This window comes from Penicillium digitatum, chromosome 2 (assembly GCF_016767815.1).
Source record: "Penicillium digitatum chromosome 2, complete sequence".
Lineage (NCBI taxonomy): Eukaryota > Fungi > Ascomycota > Eurotiomycetes > Eurotiales > Aspergillaceae > Penicillium > Penicillium digitatum.
Genome location: NC_089385.1, coordinates 998,880 through 1,016,824, shown reverse-complemented (window position 1 = coordinate 1,016,824; position 17,945 = coordinate 998,880). Strand labels below are relative to the sequence as shown.

Genomic DNA, 17,945 nt, shown 5'->3' with positions numbered 1-17,945 from the left:
ACCAGGAGAATCGGAGCGGTCGAGGGGTATATATTCTTTTCCAGCAGAGGCCATAGTCACAATCGGTCTTGGTATGAAGGAGGTTCTCGTGCACTTTCGGTAGTGTTTCTCCACAGTTCCACGGGTGATGTCGGGGCTGAACGCCGAGCTGAAGTGGACACGCGATTGGTGATGGGAATGGGATGAAGCGCTGTGGGTTGCAAATACCTGGACGCGTAGTCCGACTTGACCCGAATGGTTCAAATTGACACGAACTTGATTCGGAACGAGGGGGCTCTATGACCGAGAAGGCGAAGAGCGGGAATTAAAAGGAGAAGTCTAAAATCAAAAATAGCTTATTGAAAAAAAAAGAAAATTTTCAGTAGTTTACACGCAGAAGTTGTGGAATCCATTTTATAGGTTCTTTTGATGCTCTGCCGGTTGCGGCAAACACCTACTTAGGTTGACTTTACAAATTCGTCAATCACCTCAAAATCAGACTTTGATCTTATGAAATGAGTTACATCTCTCTCAATCTCTCTCAAAATCCAGGATGTCTTTCATGGACAATGGGAATGACGCACAATGACTTCATGAAGTCGATGTAGTTCTAAAAAGGTCATAGTCTGGCCCAGAATCGCGGGGAGCTGACATAAGCTTGTCGATCAACCCCTTGACCCTTTTCAGATCTCTCCTGTTTTTGGCTTGCATCAACCCAAAATGATATCAAATATGTGGTGGGAAAAGAGAATGAAAATCTCCCTTTGAACCCGGATGACAACAGGTTCGGCTGCAAAGTCGGAATGATTTGTTTGGGAGCAGGATACAGGAGCAAATAACGGCGTTTAACCAACCGAGGAAGATGCACATGCATCCATCGATCGCGGCGGCGGGGGCCAATCAGGATCCCTGCATATCCACTTTCTAGGATGGTCGGGTGGGGAGAAGCTATTGCCGCTGGGTCCTAGGCCCTATTTTTACTGGTTTTTGCTGGACAACGATAATCGCTCGTTGTGGTTGTGCAATAGGATCAATGACAGGCTCCGAGTAGGACCTGGGTCTCCATACGACAAGTCCAAGCCCTAGGAAAGAAATCCATGTATATTACGTCCCAACGCCGAAATCTATGGCCTAGACCACGGACTTGGAAGAATGACTCCCAAATAATATCGCAAATGAGCGGTCTACCGTAATTGTATGAGTTTCTAGCGGTCGCTATCGCCGTCGCCTTTCGGGGTGTGCAATTTGCAGGTGTGGCTGTGCGATGCAGTCAACCCCAGATCCTTCTCTCCGTTAGCGGTGGATCCCGAACCGGCTACGGCCTCGGGAACTTGAGGTTTTTTTTTTTTTTTTTCTATTCTTTTTTTCGTCGAATTCCACCCGAAGTCATTCTTCCTGAAACTATCGGTCATTTTTTGCGCGAATTGTTTCAGCTTGCGAAGTGACATCTCTGATTTCACCCTGCTGATCCATCTCGGTTTTTCCTTGCGTGTGACACGGATGCCAGCTGGAACTATAGAGTATGTACGGAGTAACAAATCTGAGGCTTTTTTCTTCACACCCTGGAGCAAGGGCTGGTGGAGAAAGGGGTTTCCCCCTGTCTCCTCCGCAAAACGGAGTTTGTATAGACACAGCTATAATCTCCAATCATTGAACCTATTCACGCATTCCGGGATCTTGCTTTGCCCTTTTTCGTCCACACCCGTCGCATTTTCTTCCTTAGGTCCAATATCCGGATCATATTCACCAACTTGACTAGCACGTAACTAGTAGTTTCTCGGTCCTTGATATCAATCACAGCCAATCATTTCTGAAACCTAGCTTCCTAATTTACCCGTGATGATATGGTCCTTGTCGTTCTATCGAGTTCATCTGTCTAAATAATCTGCCCAACCAGCACCGGCTGTTTGAAAATGGCCTGGGCCGAATTGAAGGGGGGACAAAGATTAACTTATCTCCTATGTTCTCCTAATTTCCCCGAGACTGACTCTAGCGGCTGGCACGTCATTGTTGATGTTATCATTTTATTTCAGATACAAGAAGAAGTTCAACTGGCATATGAGACAAGCCTAGTAAATCATGGTATCTAGTCTCATTTCTAATCCCATGACTTGTGTCACATTGGGCAATACTGCTGTGGCCTCTATATATTTCGGTCGACACGCACTTCTTGGCGTCTTGGCTTTAATCTGGGGAAATGGTCGCGTGGTCTCATCTTAGCTCGAATGGCGGATGCGGGGTATAGTTTATGGAGCTTCCAGTGAAAAGGCACAGAGAATTTAACCCGTGATCTGCCGCGGCGATTTTTATCGAATCCTTTATTTGAAAATCTGAATTTCAATCTAGTCCGCCTTGACTGTGGATTAACAGTTGCCACGTCCTAGTCCGGTTTTCCGAAGCTACTAGCATTGGAAATGGAAACTGTCGGGAATGATGAATTAGAAAGGGAGATACCACTGCATGTACTGGTAGTGTATCATCAAACTCTACAACAGGGTAGATCTGTTGTGGTTGTATGTAGATTCTCACGTCTAGTGAAAAATCTACGGGGCGCCAAAAAAAAAGATGCCCTCGTCCAGGATCGAACTGGAGACCTTCGGATGTCAATCTTGTTACCAAGAATGTCATATGAAAGGATATGAGACCGACGTCATGACCAAACTAGACCACGAAGGCTGTCGACCAAGTTGTCGAATAGACCACTTGAACCGAATATATGTTGATGTGCAAAAAACTGTGTTATAGACAAAACGAAATCACGGGCCACCTCAAATCCCAAATTATTGTTAAAATAAAATTCCCTCGGGTTTTGGAGTTGACCTTCCACTTGCCACTGATTAATAATCCCCTGAATGTTGGAGTCGTCTCCCATCCACCATGACTCGAGCTTTTCCAGAAACAGACGCAAACTCTATTAATCCTGGTCGCATCGCCTTAAGAAATCAGATGTGTAGCTAGGAGCGTATTACTGTGACATTTTGCGGGTTCATGAAATATCCTCTGGTAGTAGCAAATCCCAAGGATTTGTATTGTAATTGATGCAATGTCCGATGAACTCTGTCGCCGCGTCGAGGGACCTATTTCCGTCTGTAAGGATAACTTGCCCTACACATAACATCTTATGAGGAATCTGCTCTCGCAATATGCAAGGGAATAGTCTACGCCATTGTAGCGTTTTCGGTGTCTCTCTAAGTTGCGCAGCAACGCATTGGTCAAAAGGGCGTTAGCAACAACATGGGGCTTTTCGGCATGCTTTTTAGGCGGTCGAGCTGGGGACCCCCCCGGTCTCTGCCCTCGTGATTTTGAAGTACCAGGAAATTGACTTAACTATAGTTTGTATCGACGTTATGATGTAGAGGTTGACTTAAATTAATTAAGTAAAATATATAGCCAAGATGATTGCACAGAAAGACTAGCTGTAGTCTTTCAAGACGATCTCGCTGACCGAGAGGAGTTTCGGACGATGCGCTAAGAGGCTTTGGATGAGCTTCGGATGAGATGGGTCACTAGTGGGTATTAAAAGGTCTGCTCTGGGATAGTATAGATCTTATCAAATCAAGAAATAATATGTGCTTTACTATCCTTCAAACCCGAGGTTGAGGAGCCCGGAGACCGGCTTGCCGAGCCCAAAGTCTAGGTCATAGATGACGGCTGGGAGAGGCTGGGACATTTTGAAGGTGAGTTAGGGGTGGAATGATCTATATTTCCTTTCTGATGAGAAGGAAATTCGAGTTGGGAAACTTATAAAGCGGGCTGGTATCCCCCGTCTCTATCTTGAAACTAGGAATCCGACATACTAGATGCGACTCGGGAACGGAGACTGAAGAGTCCTCACAATGTGAATTTTGGGCCTAGCGGCATCCGGATTATGGCACATACCTTTGCACTGTTGGAATCATTTGGCAGAAGTTGTAGATAGCTTAAATCCAGGAGATTCAAGATGACTGGACGCAGAGAGATCAAGTTATGTTTTGCTCCACATGCCCGAATTGGCCAAACGATTCCTCTCGAGGTCGGATTGTGGCTCTCCAGACAAATTCCGCCTATAGGATGTGTTTCCTTCTGTTAGGCATAGGAAGCCTAAACAAGGTGACCGCATAGTCTCTGATGAGTTCTTCTAGAAGCGGATCGCTGCTGCAAACAACGGTGCTCGCTTCTGAGACTGATCGAGCTTGTAGTATACACATACAGTTTCGTCAAACCCCAATCTGGATTCCACCTTCTGTCCCATTCTTGGGAGGCACGTTTAATGGACAATCCGTGCCATGTCTTTGACCCGCCTGTAGACAACATTTTCTATCGTCTCGGCAAACAAATCTTCAACGCCACTAGTGCTTGCGGTTTTTATATTCGTGGAAGGTAGGGTTATCTGGGTGTGTAATTTCAGAGGTGCTCTCGCTCTATTAGCCAGCACTCTTCGCTTCTGTCAGGAGCTCGTCTATCATTCTCGCAGAGGTAACACAATCATAGGCGAGAGCTCATCGATATCCGACCGAGGATGTCCCAAATGTCCCATCCCTGGAGTTTACGGAAATGGCCAATAATGCATCTGATTCGTTGCTTTTAAATAATCAATAAAAAATCGAACTCAATGTGTCATCGAGATGGGGAACTGTCCCTTTTCCTTGATTACAATGGTCCGTATATCTCGACAAGCTTCGCGGGTTCCACGTCTGCCGTATCAGTCCTTTGAACCAATCGTCGAAAGCGTATAATATCGAGATACAATACACATCATCCTTTGGGTTGCCCGTGAAGAGGGTAGGGTGGGTGGCTGCGAGTCTGATTGTGCTTTCATGGAAGACGGACACTGTTGAGGAGATGAACAGGGAAGACATCTAGATGAGCAAGGCCTGCCTAGATAAAGAGAACACGATGTATATGAGCTGTTTAAGTCGAAAGTGAAGGAGACTCCGAGGGAAATGAAAGAGGTAAGAAATCGACCTTACTGCTGGATCTGTTGGGGAAAGAGCGGTGCAAGAGTAGTTGACCGCCCTTGCGGCCTTGGGTCTTCTTCGACCTCTTTCTTGACCTCTGTTGAGCACATCTCCATCTTTCGCTCATTCTTCACAGGTGCTTGCTATTTTTCCTTGACACCGTGTCCTAGCTCACTCATTTGCCCACATCCCTTCAGAGAATCTATGCGAAATAACTAGCTTTGGATCCGTCGTTATCAGGTGTACCTTGGCCAAGAAGACAGGGCTTTGAGGGTAACTTTTGCCATCGTCGCCGCCGACCATCTACTTGACAAGGGATACAAGTCTAATTCTATTTTGTTGGAAGCTCAGATCGATAACAAGGGGCTGGAGATTCGATACCTCTACCATGAGATTGTTTTCCAGGCGTTTCTCTACGTTTTTTCCATGTTGAATTTGCTCCCATCTTTTTGCATTCTCGAGGGCATAGGTCTCAATTTTTTGATCCACGCGCTATAAATATCTACCACGCAGCTATTTGCTGTTGTTGGATTACCTCACATCACTAGATAATTAGAGCCATGAAACAAATGCACGCATGCAGATTTGACTCCATCTTCAAGATCTCTATTAATTAACTCCTTTTGCCGTGTTAGACTGTGTAACATTCCAGGGCGATCAAATCATAAGTTGTAGCAAAATGACTCTTAGCGGGTCAGGCGGGGTAGAAAAGGCTGCAATTTTTTTGCCCAACGAGGTTTTCTTCACTTCTCCCACATCTCCAAAGATTATTTCGTGAACAATAACCTACTTAGATCAAGGTATGCAGGGGTTGTATCTTTGATATCTATGGTGAGGACCTTGGTGGTTACTAACGCGCTGTCAGATCTATTTTATCTACTATCAATAATGAACGGACACGCTGCCTGCCCCAAGTGCGGTGCCGCCGCTGACGGCGCTGGCAAGAGCTGTGGCGCTTGCGGTGCTGTATGTAGATTCTTCTTTACTTTTGTGCGAGCGAATAATAACCGAATTAGACCTGTCCCGTTTAAGGCATGAAGAGGTATCGGAGTTGGGGGTGTTTGTGGTGTAGTGAGGGCATCAGGATAAACCGAGGCAGGACTTGGGATATCAATCTGTTTATAGCAATGATATGGCGACAACGATGAGAGTGAACTGAACACAAGTCTATCCGAAACCAAGTGCGATTGTTATGTTGTGTTATGTACAAAAAACAAAAGAAACGACGTGAAGACATTTCGCTGGAATGAAAAAAAGGAGAAAAAGAAGACTGTTCACAGGCAAGAAAAAGCCACCAGGATATAGGGTGCGCAATAAGAAGATCTCCTCGTCTCGTTCTTCCCTTTCTCAGGCCACCAGCTAGGCCCGAGACCCCAAAATCATCGAAGTAGAGGGTCACCAACCTCCCGTTGCATTGTGGATCAACTACACACCGCTCAAACAGGTCCGGCGGTTTTGCGCCACTGGGACCAAACACCGATCAAACTGCTGACGGTACCCCCAATACCGACGAGGCCGTCATCGAGGTTAACGATCCCAACGGCAGACAAGGGCGTGGCCAAATCACAAATATCGGAGAGAAGCTGTATCCGAGCAGCAGAGCGCTCCCTGATTAAAACATTAGCATACCAACCATATATCTCATTCGGGTAATAGACAAAGAGCCCGTACTTTTCAATTTTCTTGGCCTCAACAACACCCTCCCCTTCCTTACGGTCAATAGTCTTCTCCTTCTCCCGAAGACGGACAAGAGTATAGACACCCGCCACAGTGCTGAAAATCAGACCCGCTGCCCAGGAGCGGTAAGCGGACTCCTGCACCCGCTTAGCGGAAGACAATTTTCGAATACCAATCACATCGATAATTGTGATGGCGTCGAGAGTCAGGTACCCCGCATAACCGAGCTGGCGACCGATGGCCAGGTAACGCAAGATGGGGTCAACGGGGTTCTTGTTATCGAAAGCGACGGCAGCGGCCTTGAGATGCTCGAGGAATTTGCCGATACGCATTATCTTTCGGGTTGTGCCGAATTGCTTCTTCACCGCATTATACGGGTCGATCGCCGACTGCGGCTTGTTCGTCCGGTATAGGTACCACGCGTAGAACCGGGAGAAATATTGGATTGTGCGGAGGAGCTTATCGCGGCCGACTATAGGTTGCGCGGATGGTTAGCTTGAGTACTCGGGTGGGAGCTCCGATGGGCTTCTCGGTCGGGTTCCCGACGTGTAGGGGGTTTGCTTTGTGGGGGTTTCTGCGGTTGCGATGCCAAATAGAGGGGCCCTTTTTCGTGGACTCATGGGAGTACCAGAATTTTGTTTTTGAGACCATGGGGATGTACCACGTACCAGTTGTCGCGACGAAGCGCAGCCAGTGCGCCAGCGCAGGGTGGTAGATGAGAGTGTTGGCGACCATTGTTTTTATCTGTTGCCAGTGGATATGAAGTAAAATGCACTTCGAACACCTGAAGATGGAGGATGTCAATATTCAAACGTGATAGTTCATAAGGAAAGAGGGAGTCGGTAATTGACCGGCGTCTGGAGCCGGAGGGCCGACCTCGGCTGATCTCGTGTGGGGAAAGATCCAGAGGTCACACTGTAATGGTATTTACTATTATTACAATTTTCATGGTATTTGAGCCCTTGTTCCACTGAAATCCCTTGAAATCCCTTGAAATGCTTAATTTCCATTTCCGCTCTCCACTCGGCTTGTAGATTTTTCACGTGAGTCTGCGTCATCTCCTTCTCCCGACATGACGTCTTCGAAGATTTAATCTCATTTAATTCGCAATCTTTTGCTGGGCGTTGTTATAATCATTTAGTGGGACCTTCCATAGACAATTCATCCATTTCCAATTTGATCCGGGCACACCGTCAGCAGTACCCACAATGAACAGCATCGATGTTGAATCAAACACCCTTGTCAGCCACGACGTAATTATGGTTTATCAGATCCCGCTCTTTGCCAAGCAAATAAATACCTTCTCACGTGCTCTCCCAGATACCGTACTCACAATCCCCCCAGCAGACCTCCTTAATACCAAATAGTCCAGACTAGTTTTGGCCAGACAGTATTTACCCAGCCAGTGTCATTGTTACGAGACCAAATCCAACACTTCTCGGACTACACTGTGTGAATCAATCCGGGAAACATTCACGTGGGGTTCGGCGAGATGTTGAAGGGTGCTTGGTCCGCATCAGCTGAACATATCTCTTTAATAACATTGTGGCTTTGGCAATGGTTGTTGGTAGCATTACTCTCTCACTGGATTGGGAGTGGAAGAGGTTATCCCTTGTTGTTTTGATTTGTTACAACCGTGGTCTGAGAGGCGATAGGCATTCAAGATTGGATGTAGTGTACATGCTTGGGAGTGGATCGTGCAGAAATCATGGATTAGTAAAACGCCGGGACAAGAAGAACGATATCCAGGTGTGCTCATAGGCATTTGAAAAGACAAGAGGGTGCTAAAAACCGGGAGGCAGTCTCTAAGATGACTGAAATTTGCTTGACTAGTCGGGGTCTGGGCCTCCACAAGTACAAAGATTAAGTAATGGACCATTCATATCATTGGAAGGATTGATTAGATGATTTGTGGGAAAGCATTGCAAGTTCCCACTCGAATTAGATTGTTTCTCAAACATGTCAGGAGTTCAGTTTCTGTCCTGCCAAATTAATTACCAGCAGAGCATTTAGGGTATTCCCGCGATCCTCTCATAAATTCATGGGTCATGTCGCAGGGGCAAGGGCAGGGGGTGGGATATCTCAAATCGCAAGGGCCGGGTGGTCGCTGTCTCATCAATTGGATCTCCTCGTTTGTTTTACTGAACGTGCATTGTCGCGTATGGATGGAGTCCGTGGGTTTAGGCAAGGCTGGTAGGAACACAACAGCCCAAATGGGTAAGCAAGGATGTGCCAGGCGCAGTAGGGCTGTGGTCAAATTACTCTTGTTCGCGGGTGTCGCCCTGGCGTTTATGGGTGCCCATGTCCGTGGTATCGTAGCCATTAGCCTCGAGGTAGTTGCGGAATCTGGTATCCTCTAAAGTAATGGTGTCCTAAGAAAAAGTGAGCACGTCAACGGATGTTTCATCGGCAACAACATTCATACCTGGTCAATCTGCGGCATCATGAAGAGGGCCAAGAATGCGGCCAAGATACACAGTGAGCTAGATACGAAAAATGGGTCCTGACCTGCGCGTGTCGGGTTGGGCGCGTTCTTTTGGATGACTGGAATCACGTAGGTGCCAACAAAAGCTCCGATCTTCCCCATGGCGGCGGCATACGAGTAGTACTGACCGCGGATAGCAGTCGCACTAGTCTTGGCGGCGCAGAGACCGATGTTATCGCCGGGTCCCATTTCACCAAGAGCCGAGAAGATTCTGTTGCCACAAAGTTAGCGTTGGCAATCACTATAGACCCCAACAAAATTTAACTTACCCAAAGACGACAACAAAGGCTGCCACATTTTCGGAGGTCGCAAGCCACTTGTAGCATCCAGCCATGATGAATCCGATGACGCCCTGGAGCGCAACACCAAGCGCAAGGGTGTAGCGAGGACCAATCCAATCACTCATGAAGGCACCAAGAGCAGAACCTGGAATGTAGAAAGAATTGACCAGAGTGCTCCAGCCAAAGCTCTTCCACAAGGGAGCATTGTCACCTAGGATGATCTGTAGCCAGGCCGAAGAATAAATACCGAAGCTGTAGGAAGAGAAGTCGTAGAGGAACCAGATAGTCGAAACAACTATCTAAAAATCACAACCAGTCAGTCATTGAGTTCATGCCTGCAAGGGCAACCTGTAGGCAGGGGTTGTTACCAAGCGTTTCCAATAGAATCTAGAACCTGTTAGTTAATGAGTTCGCGAACTGGGACAAATCGTGCTTACTTGATAATCAACCAGATTGGGAACTTGTGCATGCGCTCCCGGGTGAACTCCTCAGGCTCGTTCATCTTCAGTCGGAGATACATAAGACTCAAGGGGGGGATTACTCCCAGCCCCAGAGCCACACGCCAGCAAGCGTGCAGATGCTTCTCGGTGAAGATCAAGACGAGAATCATGGACACTAAAGCAGCAACCACGAAACCGAAATCGATTTGGAAGTTGGTGAACATGATAAACCAGCGATTGCGATGGCCACTCTTGAGCTCTCCGGTATTCTCTGCGGCGCCGACTGACCCAGCAGGGTATTCTCCACCAATTCCAATTCCTAAGAAGAAACGGTAGGCCGTCAAAGCAGCAAGCATGCCCCCCAGGCTGCCGCCAGCTCCATAAGATCCAGCACCGAGGGCTGCAAAGACAAACAGGATAACGGTGGAGATCATCAAAGACCACTTGCGTGACCAGTGATCACTAGTGTATCCGAAGATCAACATACCCACCACAGTGCCCGCGAAAACAATCGAAGAGACATTCTGTTGGGCCGTCGACTTGGTGTATGCATCCCCGTAGATCTGTTTTAGCATGGTACCGACGGGACCAATGATCTAGATCCAAGTGGGTGAGTAAAAGGTTAAAAATAAAAACGTTCACCCAGCTGCACACCCATGGGGAACATTGTGGCTGCCGGGCTGGACACGCAGGGACGAAACACAACATACCTGATTCAAGTAACCGTCAGAAAATAGACCGGCCCCACAGGCAATCGTAGGCCAACTACGTTCCCAGCGACTCTTTTGAATCTCACCAAGAGGCGGTAGCTCGATAGGCTGCTCCTCGAGGGGGCTAGCACCCTTCTCCGACATTTGCTTGGAGTAGGACTGAGGCGCGGCCATTACGATCGTGTTTGGGAATAGCAAGAAGAGCTTTGGCTGTGTTTAATCACGCGGCGAGGTCGAGCCTCTCTGAAGGTCAAGAATGATAGCGAAGTTGGCACGAGACCACTGAGAGATACTGTGTCACCCGATCACAATAACTAGAGTCGTGTCGATCGACTAGAGGGGTCTCTGTAAACCGAAAAGAAAAGAAGGGATTTGAATCGGAGAGAAAAGATGAGTGAGACTCAATTGGGGGGAAACCCGACAATTAAATAAGACTATATTTCAACAGAATTATATTTAAAAGAAAAAAAACCCCCCCCCAAGTGGGAATCACATCACTCTAAGCTGGGGGAGAGGTATCGGGTAGCCTATCACTTGAGTGACAGAGGCCCGTGTTTGGCCAAGTATCGGAATTTGGTGGGACCCCCGGCGCCCCCCCATGCTTGATTATTCTAAGCAATTCTAAGCATTTGGCTTTGAGAATTTCAGCCTAATGCTTTTATGGACCAATGATATCACCATAAGTATCAAGATCCATCTTTTAGCCAATGGTGTACCTGTGTAGATAGGGTCGGTCGGGGTAGGTTTCACTTCTACAACATACAACTTCCAACAGACATTCGGGCTACTCCATTCTCGAGAGATGGGTTGATGTAATCCCAGTGAACACGCGGTGGATCAAACGATATGGAAATCCGTTCGAAGTGTCCAGGGTGTGGATGGTAGAGGAAGCGTATATCCCTATGGGTCTTGCACGTGCGCTGCTAGTTCCCCGTTGAGATTAGGGGCTGTGGAAGCACCTACCTGTTTCCAGAGTAGCCGATGGAAAAGTTTTTGTGGAAAAGTTTTTGAAGGATCAAGTACGGAGGACGGAGGACGGATCAACCGGACTTGGGCTCCAATTTCCTGAAAATGTGCAAGTTTGACACATATGTTGTAACTCTTCTCACATTGGATTCGCTCAAGCCCTATACTAAAAAAAAATTATTGACTTTGAAAGGCATGCCTAGATCGGTTCAGCCCTATGTCTCATGAATATCACCGTTCGGCCCGTAGATCCTTGGGGTTGAGTCTCGTTGTAACTATACCACAGGCCATCGGAATTGATTGACAGAAAGTTTTCTTTTCCGCAAGCCAACAAGTGAAATTCTTAAAATGTCTTCCGTTTGCACCTTGATCCGGCGTCATTACTGTGACATAGAGTAGATAAGCCAAAGGGGTTGCAAATTTGGTTCTTTCTCGAGAGCCATCAAAAAAAGAAAATCTTAAATTTTTTTTTCACAAAACACACAGATATTTTTAAACCCTGTCAATGCGACCGGAATCTCGTGCAGGATGGTATATCTGGACGTTCGAAGGGAGAAGGCTAGAGAAATCTCGGCACGGAGAAACATTCCGCCAGCTGAGCTCGGGCTACGGTGATGCACCTGGCTTGATCTCATTTCCCAGGCATCGCCAGCTCCCATCTTCTTCCTGCTCTAGTACATCGTTTTTTTAGAAGTCGTGTCAGCTCTGTCAGCATATCCAGCTTCCCATCGTCACCATGGGGTCTGATCCGCAGTACATCAAGTTCCCCAACCTCTCTATCGCCCAACATGTCTTCAACCTCTCCAATCCAGCATGCGCGCCAGCCATCCAACAGAGCTCATTGAAGACGCTCCAAGATGTTATCCTGGAGCACAAGATGGCACCTTTCTACCGGCACCTAGCGCATCCCACTGAAGGCATCCTGAACAACTCCGGCGAAGGCGTTACACAGCACCCACAAAATGGAGGGAATTCAACGAAGCCTCTCATCACGTCTAATCTTCTTGCATCTCGCAAAACACCTCTAAAGTTCGATTTCCCTTGGGACGAGAAGCTCTACCAGTCTCTCCTGGAGGATAACAAGAAAGAACTGGAAACCTTCCAGAAAGAGGAAGATGAGGCGGAAGAGGCTGCTGGGGAGACTGAGGTACAAGCTGCGCGCGGAAAGCGAGCTGAGTTCTGGGCCCGTGTGGGAGATAAGGTGAGAATTCATGATCTTTGATTTTGTCAAGCTTCTGAGTTCGCTAGCTGACACCGGTATTTCCAAAAGGACAAAGCTGTCGAATCCCACGAAGCTCTCCTCGAAAAAACAGGATTCCTGGGCACCAAGATTGATCTGGTGATGGCTATGCTCCGCATCGGACTCTTCTTCGGCGACCTTTTGTTTGTGAACAAGACCATTGAACGAGCAGAGACCTTGGTCGAGAGTGGTGGGGACTGGGACCGGAGAAATCGTCTCAAGGCATACAAGGGATTGCATTTGCTCACCATTCGTTCTTATAGCCTTGCCGCTCCTCTCCTTCTCGACAGTCTGTCTACCTTCACAAGCTACGAACTTTGCAGCTATTCTTCCCTGGTGATTTACTCGGTGCTTGCGGGATCCTTGTCCCTCAAGCGTGTGGACTTCAAGGCGAAGGTAGTGGACGCACCAGAGATCAAGGCCATCCTTGGCTCTGCGGAAGACCAACTGGCTGCGCTGAGTGGTGAAATCTCCTCAGGCCCCGGTGCCCGGGATGAGGAGATGCAGGATGCAATGGCATCGTTACCCACGCCCGCGGGTGCCAAGACCGCGGTCAACATCTCGTCTTTTTCAACCGGCTCCGGTGCGCCAGTAGAGGCTGAAGTGCCCGTCGATTTCGCACCACTCGCAAACCTGGTCAACAGTCTCTACAATGGTAACTACCGCTCGTTCTTTGTGGCACTCGCAGCTGTGGAAGACCATTTCCTGACACAAGACCGGTACCTGCATGAGCACCGGGCTTGGTTTGTTCGTGAAATGCGATTGCGTGCCTACCAGCAGCTTCTTCAGAGCTACCGTGTGGTCGGGCTGAGTGGCATGGCCAACGATTTTGGTGTGACGGTAGACTACTTGGACCGGTACGTGCTGTCTGGACCTTGTCGAAAATCAACTCATTCGCTAACCATAACCACAGGGACCTTGCCAAGTTCATTTCAAACAACCGCATTGCGTGCACTATCGACCGTGTCAATGGTATAATCGAGACGAATCGGCCAGATGACAAGAACAAGCAGTATGCGGATGTGGTGAAACATGGCGATTCTCTGATCACCAAGATTCAGAAGTATGGCCAAGCTGTGCGTCTTCGGGGAAGTGAGCGAAGCTAAACTGGTGTATCTACGAACTTGGAGGTATTCTGAGCCTCACAACCACAATCTATGATCAACTATGTATGCCTTGAATGGATAATCTTACTTACCGCGTGTTCCTAACCCCGGGATTTACCCCGTAGTTTGTATGACATGCCACCCATGACATGATCAATGTTTTGACTAAAAGTAGATCTTTCCAAGGTCCCCCCGCACCGGGCACCCCCGGAAAATGGGTCGACATCGGGCAACCGTCTTAAATTTTCCTCGGAAAAAACCCATCGCCGTTCATGTTATCATACATGAACTGTGGTGATCCACAATCCAAGAGATGAATACGCATCATCATCGACCAAATCTCCGCCGTAGCCATATCGCCTGTCTGCATGACTCTGATCTCACAATGTCCTTATCGCAATCGGCTGCCGTTCCGAACCTTGTGGGGGAATGCTGACTCACAGGTTCACCGCCCAATGGTCAAGTCCTATTCGTTTTTCCCCCTTCTTCTCCCGAGTGCAATCGGACAATCACGACAGGGGTTTGCGCCAAAAGGACCTTTTTTTCAAATTGATCAGTCTGATTCTTGATTGACCATTGGCTAGAATGTCCTGGCAATATAAGCTCGTATCCAGCGTGCGGGCCTCTCCGCTTCGGGCGCTGACTAGCCGGCCAAATGGCCTCCTACATCGCCCGGCCGCACGTGGCGCTGCGGGGTGTCTCTCCGCAAGATCAGGTACGTGGGACACCAAGTTACCCCGGCTTACATATCATGGGGGCGCAATTTCTCCGTGTTGGGCATTTCTCTATATAAATATGGTGTGACTACGTGCCTTCACCAAAATCCGCCTTTGCTGGTTGCAATAGCGACTCCACAACCTTAATATACTTGATTCTCCTCCCAGTTTCGGGGATACTAGTCTCATTATTCTGAACCTCACTAATCTCTTTCCGGTTAATCCAGAGCCCATCATGTCTCAAACCACCGTCTCATATACCGCCAAGCGCACCCTATCGGTCGTCCAGACCCGCAAATGTCTAAACATCGACAACATCAACCAGTATGTTAGAGATGCCAAGTACGCCGTGCGTGGTGAATTGGCCGTCAAGGCCGACACATACCGCCAGCGTCTGATTGATGGAGACAAGTCCCTGCCCTTTGATAGCGTCATTTTTGCCAACATCGGTAACCCCCAACAGCTCGATCAGAAGCCCATCACCTTCTTCCGCCAGGTCCTGAGTCTTGTCGAGAACCCCTTGTTATTGGAAAATACCGAGGTCCTCAAGAAGTCATTTGGATACAAGCAGGATGTGATTGACCGCGCCCAGGCTCTTTTGGCCAATGTGCAAAGTGTTGGTGCCTACAGTCACAGCCAGGGTGCACCGGGCATCCGGGACAGCGTCGCCAAGTTCATTGAGAAACGGGATGGCTTCCCTGCCAACCCTCAAGACCTGTTCCTGACCGGCGGTGCCTCGTCGGGTGTGAGCACTATTTTGAACGTCATCTGCAACGATCCCAGTGCCGGTGTCCTCGTCCCCATTCCTCAGTACCCTCTTTACACCGCAAGCTTGACGCTATTGAATGCCCGCTGCGTACCTTACCTCCTCGAGGAGGAGAAGGCCTGGGGTACTAACGTCAGCGCGATCCTCAAGTCCATTGAGGATGCCAAGGCCGCCGGCACCAATGTGCGCGCCATTGTCGTGATCAACCCGGGCAACCCAACCGGTGCCTCTCTGAGCGCTGACGACATCAAGAAGGTCCTTGATGTCGCTGCCGAGGAGAATTTGGTGGTCATCGCTGACGAGGTGTACCAAACCAATGTATTCAAGGGCGAGTTTGTCTCCTTCAAGAAGCGTCTGCGCCAGCTCCAAAAGGAACAACCCGGCAAGTACGATGACGTCGAGCTGGTCTCGTTGCACAGTATCTCCAAGGGTATGGTTGGTGAGTGCGGCCACCGCGGTGGCTACTTCGAGCTTGCTGGCTTCGACCCCCTGGTCCAAGAGCAGATCTACAAGCTCGTCAGCATTGGCCTGTGCCCGCCGGTCGTCGCACAGTGCCTCCTCGAGTGCATGGTCAACCCTCCCATTGAGGGTGACCCAAGCTTCGAGCTCTACCAGAAGGAGTACACTGGTATATCAGAAGGTCTGCACAAGCGTGCCCTCTCCTTGTTCAGCGCCTTCCAGCGCATGGAGGGTGTTGAGCTCCAGGAGCCCCAGGTACGTAATATGGACTCTTCCGAATTGTTGCACATTTACTAATCGTCTCGTCAGGGTGCCATGTACCTCTTCCCTACTATCCACATCCCCGTCAAGGCCGTCGAGGCTGCCAACGCCGAGGGCCGTCCCGCCGACGAGTTCTACTGCTTGGCCCTGCTGGACGCCACGGGTGTCTGCGTCGTACCTGGATCGGGCTTCGGCCAGAAAGAGAACACTTTCCACTTCCGCACAACCTTCCTCGCCCCTGGCACCGACTGGGTTGAGCGCATCGTCAAGTTCCACGCCGAGTTCATGGACAAGTACCGATGAACTTGTACGAAGGTACACAAGGCCATGTAAATGTGAACTGCCCACCCATCGCCGACTGCTCTTCAAGCGATCGGCTACCGCCCTCAAACGTTTTTGGTTCTGGTTCGATTTTCACGTCTATATCAAAATGGGCTATTTGCACACATCTGTGTGTGGCCTATCCAACACACTATTTTGAACATCTGAATTTGGATATGGATCTATAATGGCTTTGCCCTCGATACCTCGCAGACTACTGACTCTACTTGGCTTGCTACTTTCGATTCTCATTTTTGGGTCCTCTTTGCAGGCACTTATTTATGCATCGCATTTTGAATAGTGTTTTACAATTCTTTCGGGTCACATTTACATCTTTCATTCTACTTGGTACAGGTACTGCGTACCTTGAATCTTCCTTTAATAGAAAAAAAGAATTTTCCTTGCTTGATCTCGATTCATTTCTCGTATTTCGTCCTTCTGTTCCTGTTCCTGTCAATGCTTTCGAGTTTTGCTGCGGGTAACGACTGAGAGGAGAGGAAATGGCTAGTGGGTATTGGGGGTTAAAGAGAGACAAATATAAAGGGTCGAGTTCCATCTGCTAGTGATCATGCAAATGTTACTGCTCACCCCCCAAGGGCAAAAGGGCAAAGCAGCCCGTGGTGATCGCTCCAGAGCGTAACTGTAGTCCGAGTCTGCTGGGATTGGGTAACTGACTTTCAATGTCCTGCTCCACTCGCCGAGCCTCAAGCATTTCGATCCCACAAGCTTTCAGACCAAGCAACGCGACTCTGTCCATCCGATTTGGCGGAAACCGCTGCTTCCCATCCGCCCCCATGTAACCCCAGGTTCCTCGGGATGCAGAGCTGCCCAGGGCATCTGTAAGACCATTCGTGTCTACCAGGACAGCATCTTCGTCAAGATTCGGGTTGAAATCACCAGCAACAAGCCCACAGCCTGCACTCTGCAAAAAAGAGGATACAATGGAAAGTTGTTGAGGCCGGTGGGAAGGGTTGATAGCTAGGGAATCCAGATGAACGTTTGCCAGCCGTACTCGTGTCGTAGACGCAGCATCCGTAGACGAGAGAATGAAGAGGTCACAAACGAGTCCATCTCTCTGAAAGCGACTAGGGAAGGCGATCCTCCAGACGGGGCCCAGGGCAAATCTAGTTGGGAGAAGTGTGTCTTTTTTCCAGGACATCATGCTTGTCCTGGCAGGTGCGTTATTGTCCATTGTGAGGATGAGGTTGATCGTGGAGGGTTTTAGTTGGCCTTGAGATTAGTTAAAGCATTCAGCCTCGGGGTGACCCAAAAGTGACGATTGTATCTATGTAGTGACAAGATGTATTGATTAGAGATCATCTTCATTCCAAGGCTCATTAGTCTAGGCACTTGATAGTAGCAATACCTCAATATTCAGGGAGAGGCTCGAGTGGGCACTAGTGATCCCCACACGAGCCTTCTAGGTACTATTGGGCATGTTGAAAAATTTCAATAGGGTGATAGGGATTATCACCCAAAACAGATTCCTGCATACGCTTTATTGGTGAAACAATCCTATCTTGTGACATTCGACATTATAAGTCCCGAAACTGAGCAAGATATTTAAAAAAAAGGACGGTTGGCGATTCATCTGCGGACCC

The 17,945-nt window shown here is 48.6% G+C and overlaps 6 protein-coding genes and 1 non-coding gene across 7 annotated transcripts; 3 read left to right on the top strand and 4 right to left on the bottom strand.

The window, feature by feature from the left end:
• Nucleotides 1-2,545: 2,545 nt before the first annotated feature.
• Pdw03_tRNA68 lies at nt 2,546-2,655 on the bottom strand. Its single transcript has one exon. It is a non-coding gene; the product is annotated as a tRNA-Met (tRNA).
• A 2,246-nt stretch (nt 2,656-4,901) lies between these two features.
• Pdw03_6432 (uncharacterized protein) lies at nt 4,902-5,947 on the top strand (the record flags this gene model as incomplete). Its single annotated transcript, XM_066101350.1, has 6 exons — nt 4,902-4,910; nt 5,136-5,189; nt 5,268-5,385; nt 5,711-5,716; nt 5,782-5,882; nt 5,933-5,947. 6 exons carry the CDS (start codon nt 4,902-4,904, stop codon nt 5,945-5,947), a joined length of 303 nt encoding a protein of 100 aa, XP_065956433.1.
• A 405-nt stretch (nt 5,948-6,352) lies between these two features.
• Nucleotides 6,353-7,328, bottom strand: Pdw03_6431 (Peroxisomal biogenesis factor 11; the record flags this gene model as incomplete). Its single annotated transcript, XM_066101349.1, has 3 exons — nt 6,353-6,524; nt 6,588-7,065; nt 7,262-7,328. 3 exons carry the CDS (start codon nt 7,326-7,328, stop codon nt 6,353-6,355), a joined length of 717 nt encoding a protein of 238 aa, XP_065956432.1.
• Nucleotides 7,329-8,773: 1,445 nt separating this feature from the next.
• Nucleotides 8,774-10,683, bottom strand: Pdw03_6430 (MFS phospholipid transporter (Git1), putative; the record flags this gene model as incomplete). Its single annotated transcript, XM_066101348.1, has 8 exons — nt 8,774-8,783; nt 8,856-8,965; nt 9,019-9,289; nt 9,348-9,504; nt 9,571-9,658; nt 9,728-9,746; nt 9,797-10,395; nt 10,510-10,683. The coding sequence occupies 8 exons, from the start codon at nt 10,681-10,683 to the stop codon at nt 8,774-8,776; spliced, it is 1,428 nt and encodes a 475-aa protein (XP_065956431.1).
• A 1,528-nt stretch (nt 10,684-12,211) lies between these two features.
• On the top strand, nt 12,212-13,821 carry Pdw03_6429 (Winged helix-turn-helix transcription repressor DNA-binding; the record flags this gene model as incomplete). The annotated part of the gene is made up of 3 exons (XM_014680008.2): nt 12,212-12,676; nt 12,746-13,572; nt 13,629-13,821. The coding sequence occupies 3 exons, from the start codon at nt 12,212-12,214 to the stop codon at nt 13,819-13,821; spliced, it is 1,485 nt and encodes a 494-aa protein (XP_014535494.2).
• Nucleotides 13,822-14,406: 585 nt separating this feature from the next.
• Pdw03_6428 (1-aminocyclopropane-1-carboxylate synthase) lies at nt 14,407-16,326 on the top strand (the record flags this gene model as incomplete). The annotated part of the gene is made up of 3 exons (XM_066101347.1): nt 14,407-14,536; nt 14,765-16,017; nt 16,072-16,326. 3 exons carry the CDS (start codon nt 14,407-14,409, stop codon nt 16,324-16,326), a joined length of 1,638 nt encoding a protein of 545 aa, XP_065956430.1.
• Nucleotides 16,327-16,921: 595 nt separating this feature from the next.
• Pdw03_6427 (Endonuclease/exonuclease/phosphatase) lies at nt 16,922-17,536 on the bottom strand (the record flags this gene model as incomplete). The annotated part of the gene is made up of 1 exon (XM_014680010.1): nt 16,922-17,536. One exon carries the CDS (start codon nt 17,534-17,536, stop codon nt 16,922-16,924), a length of 615 nt encoding a protein of 204 aa, XP_014535496.1.
• Between the last annotated feature and the right edge of the window lie 409 nt (nt 17,537-17,945).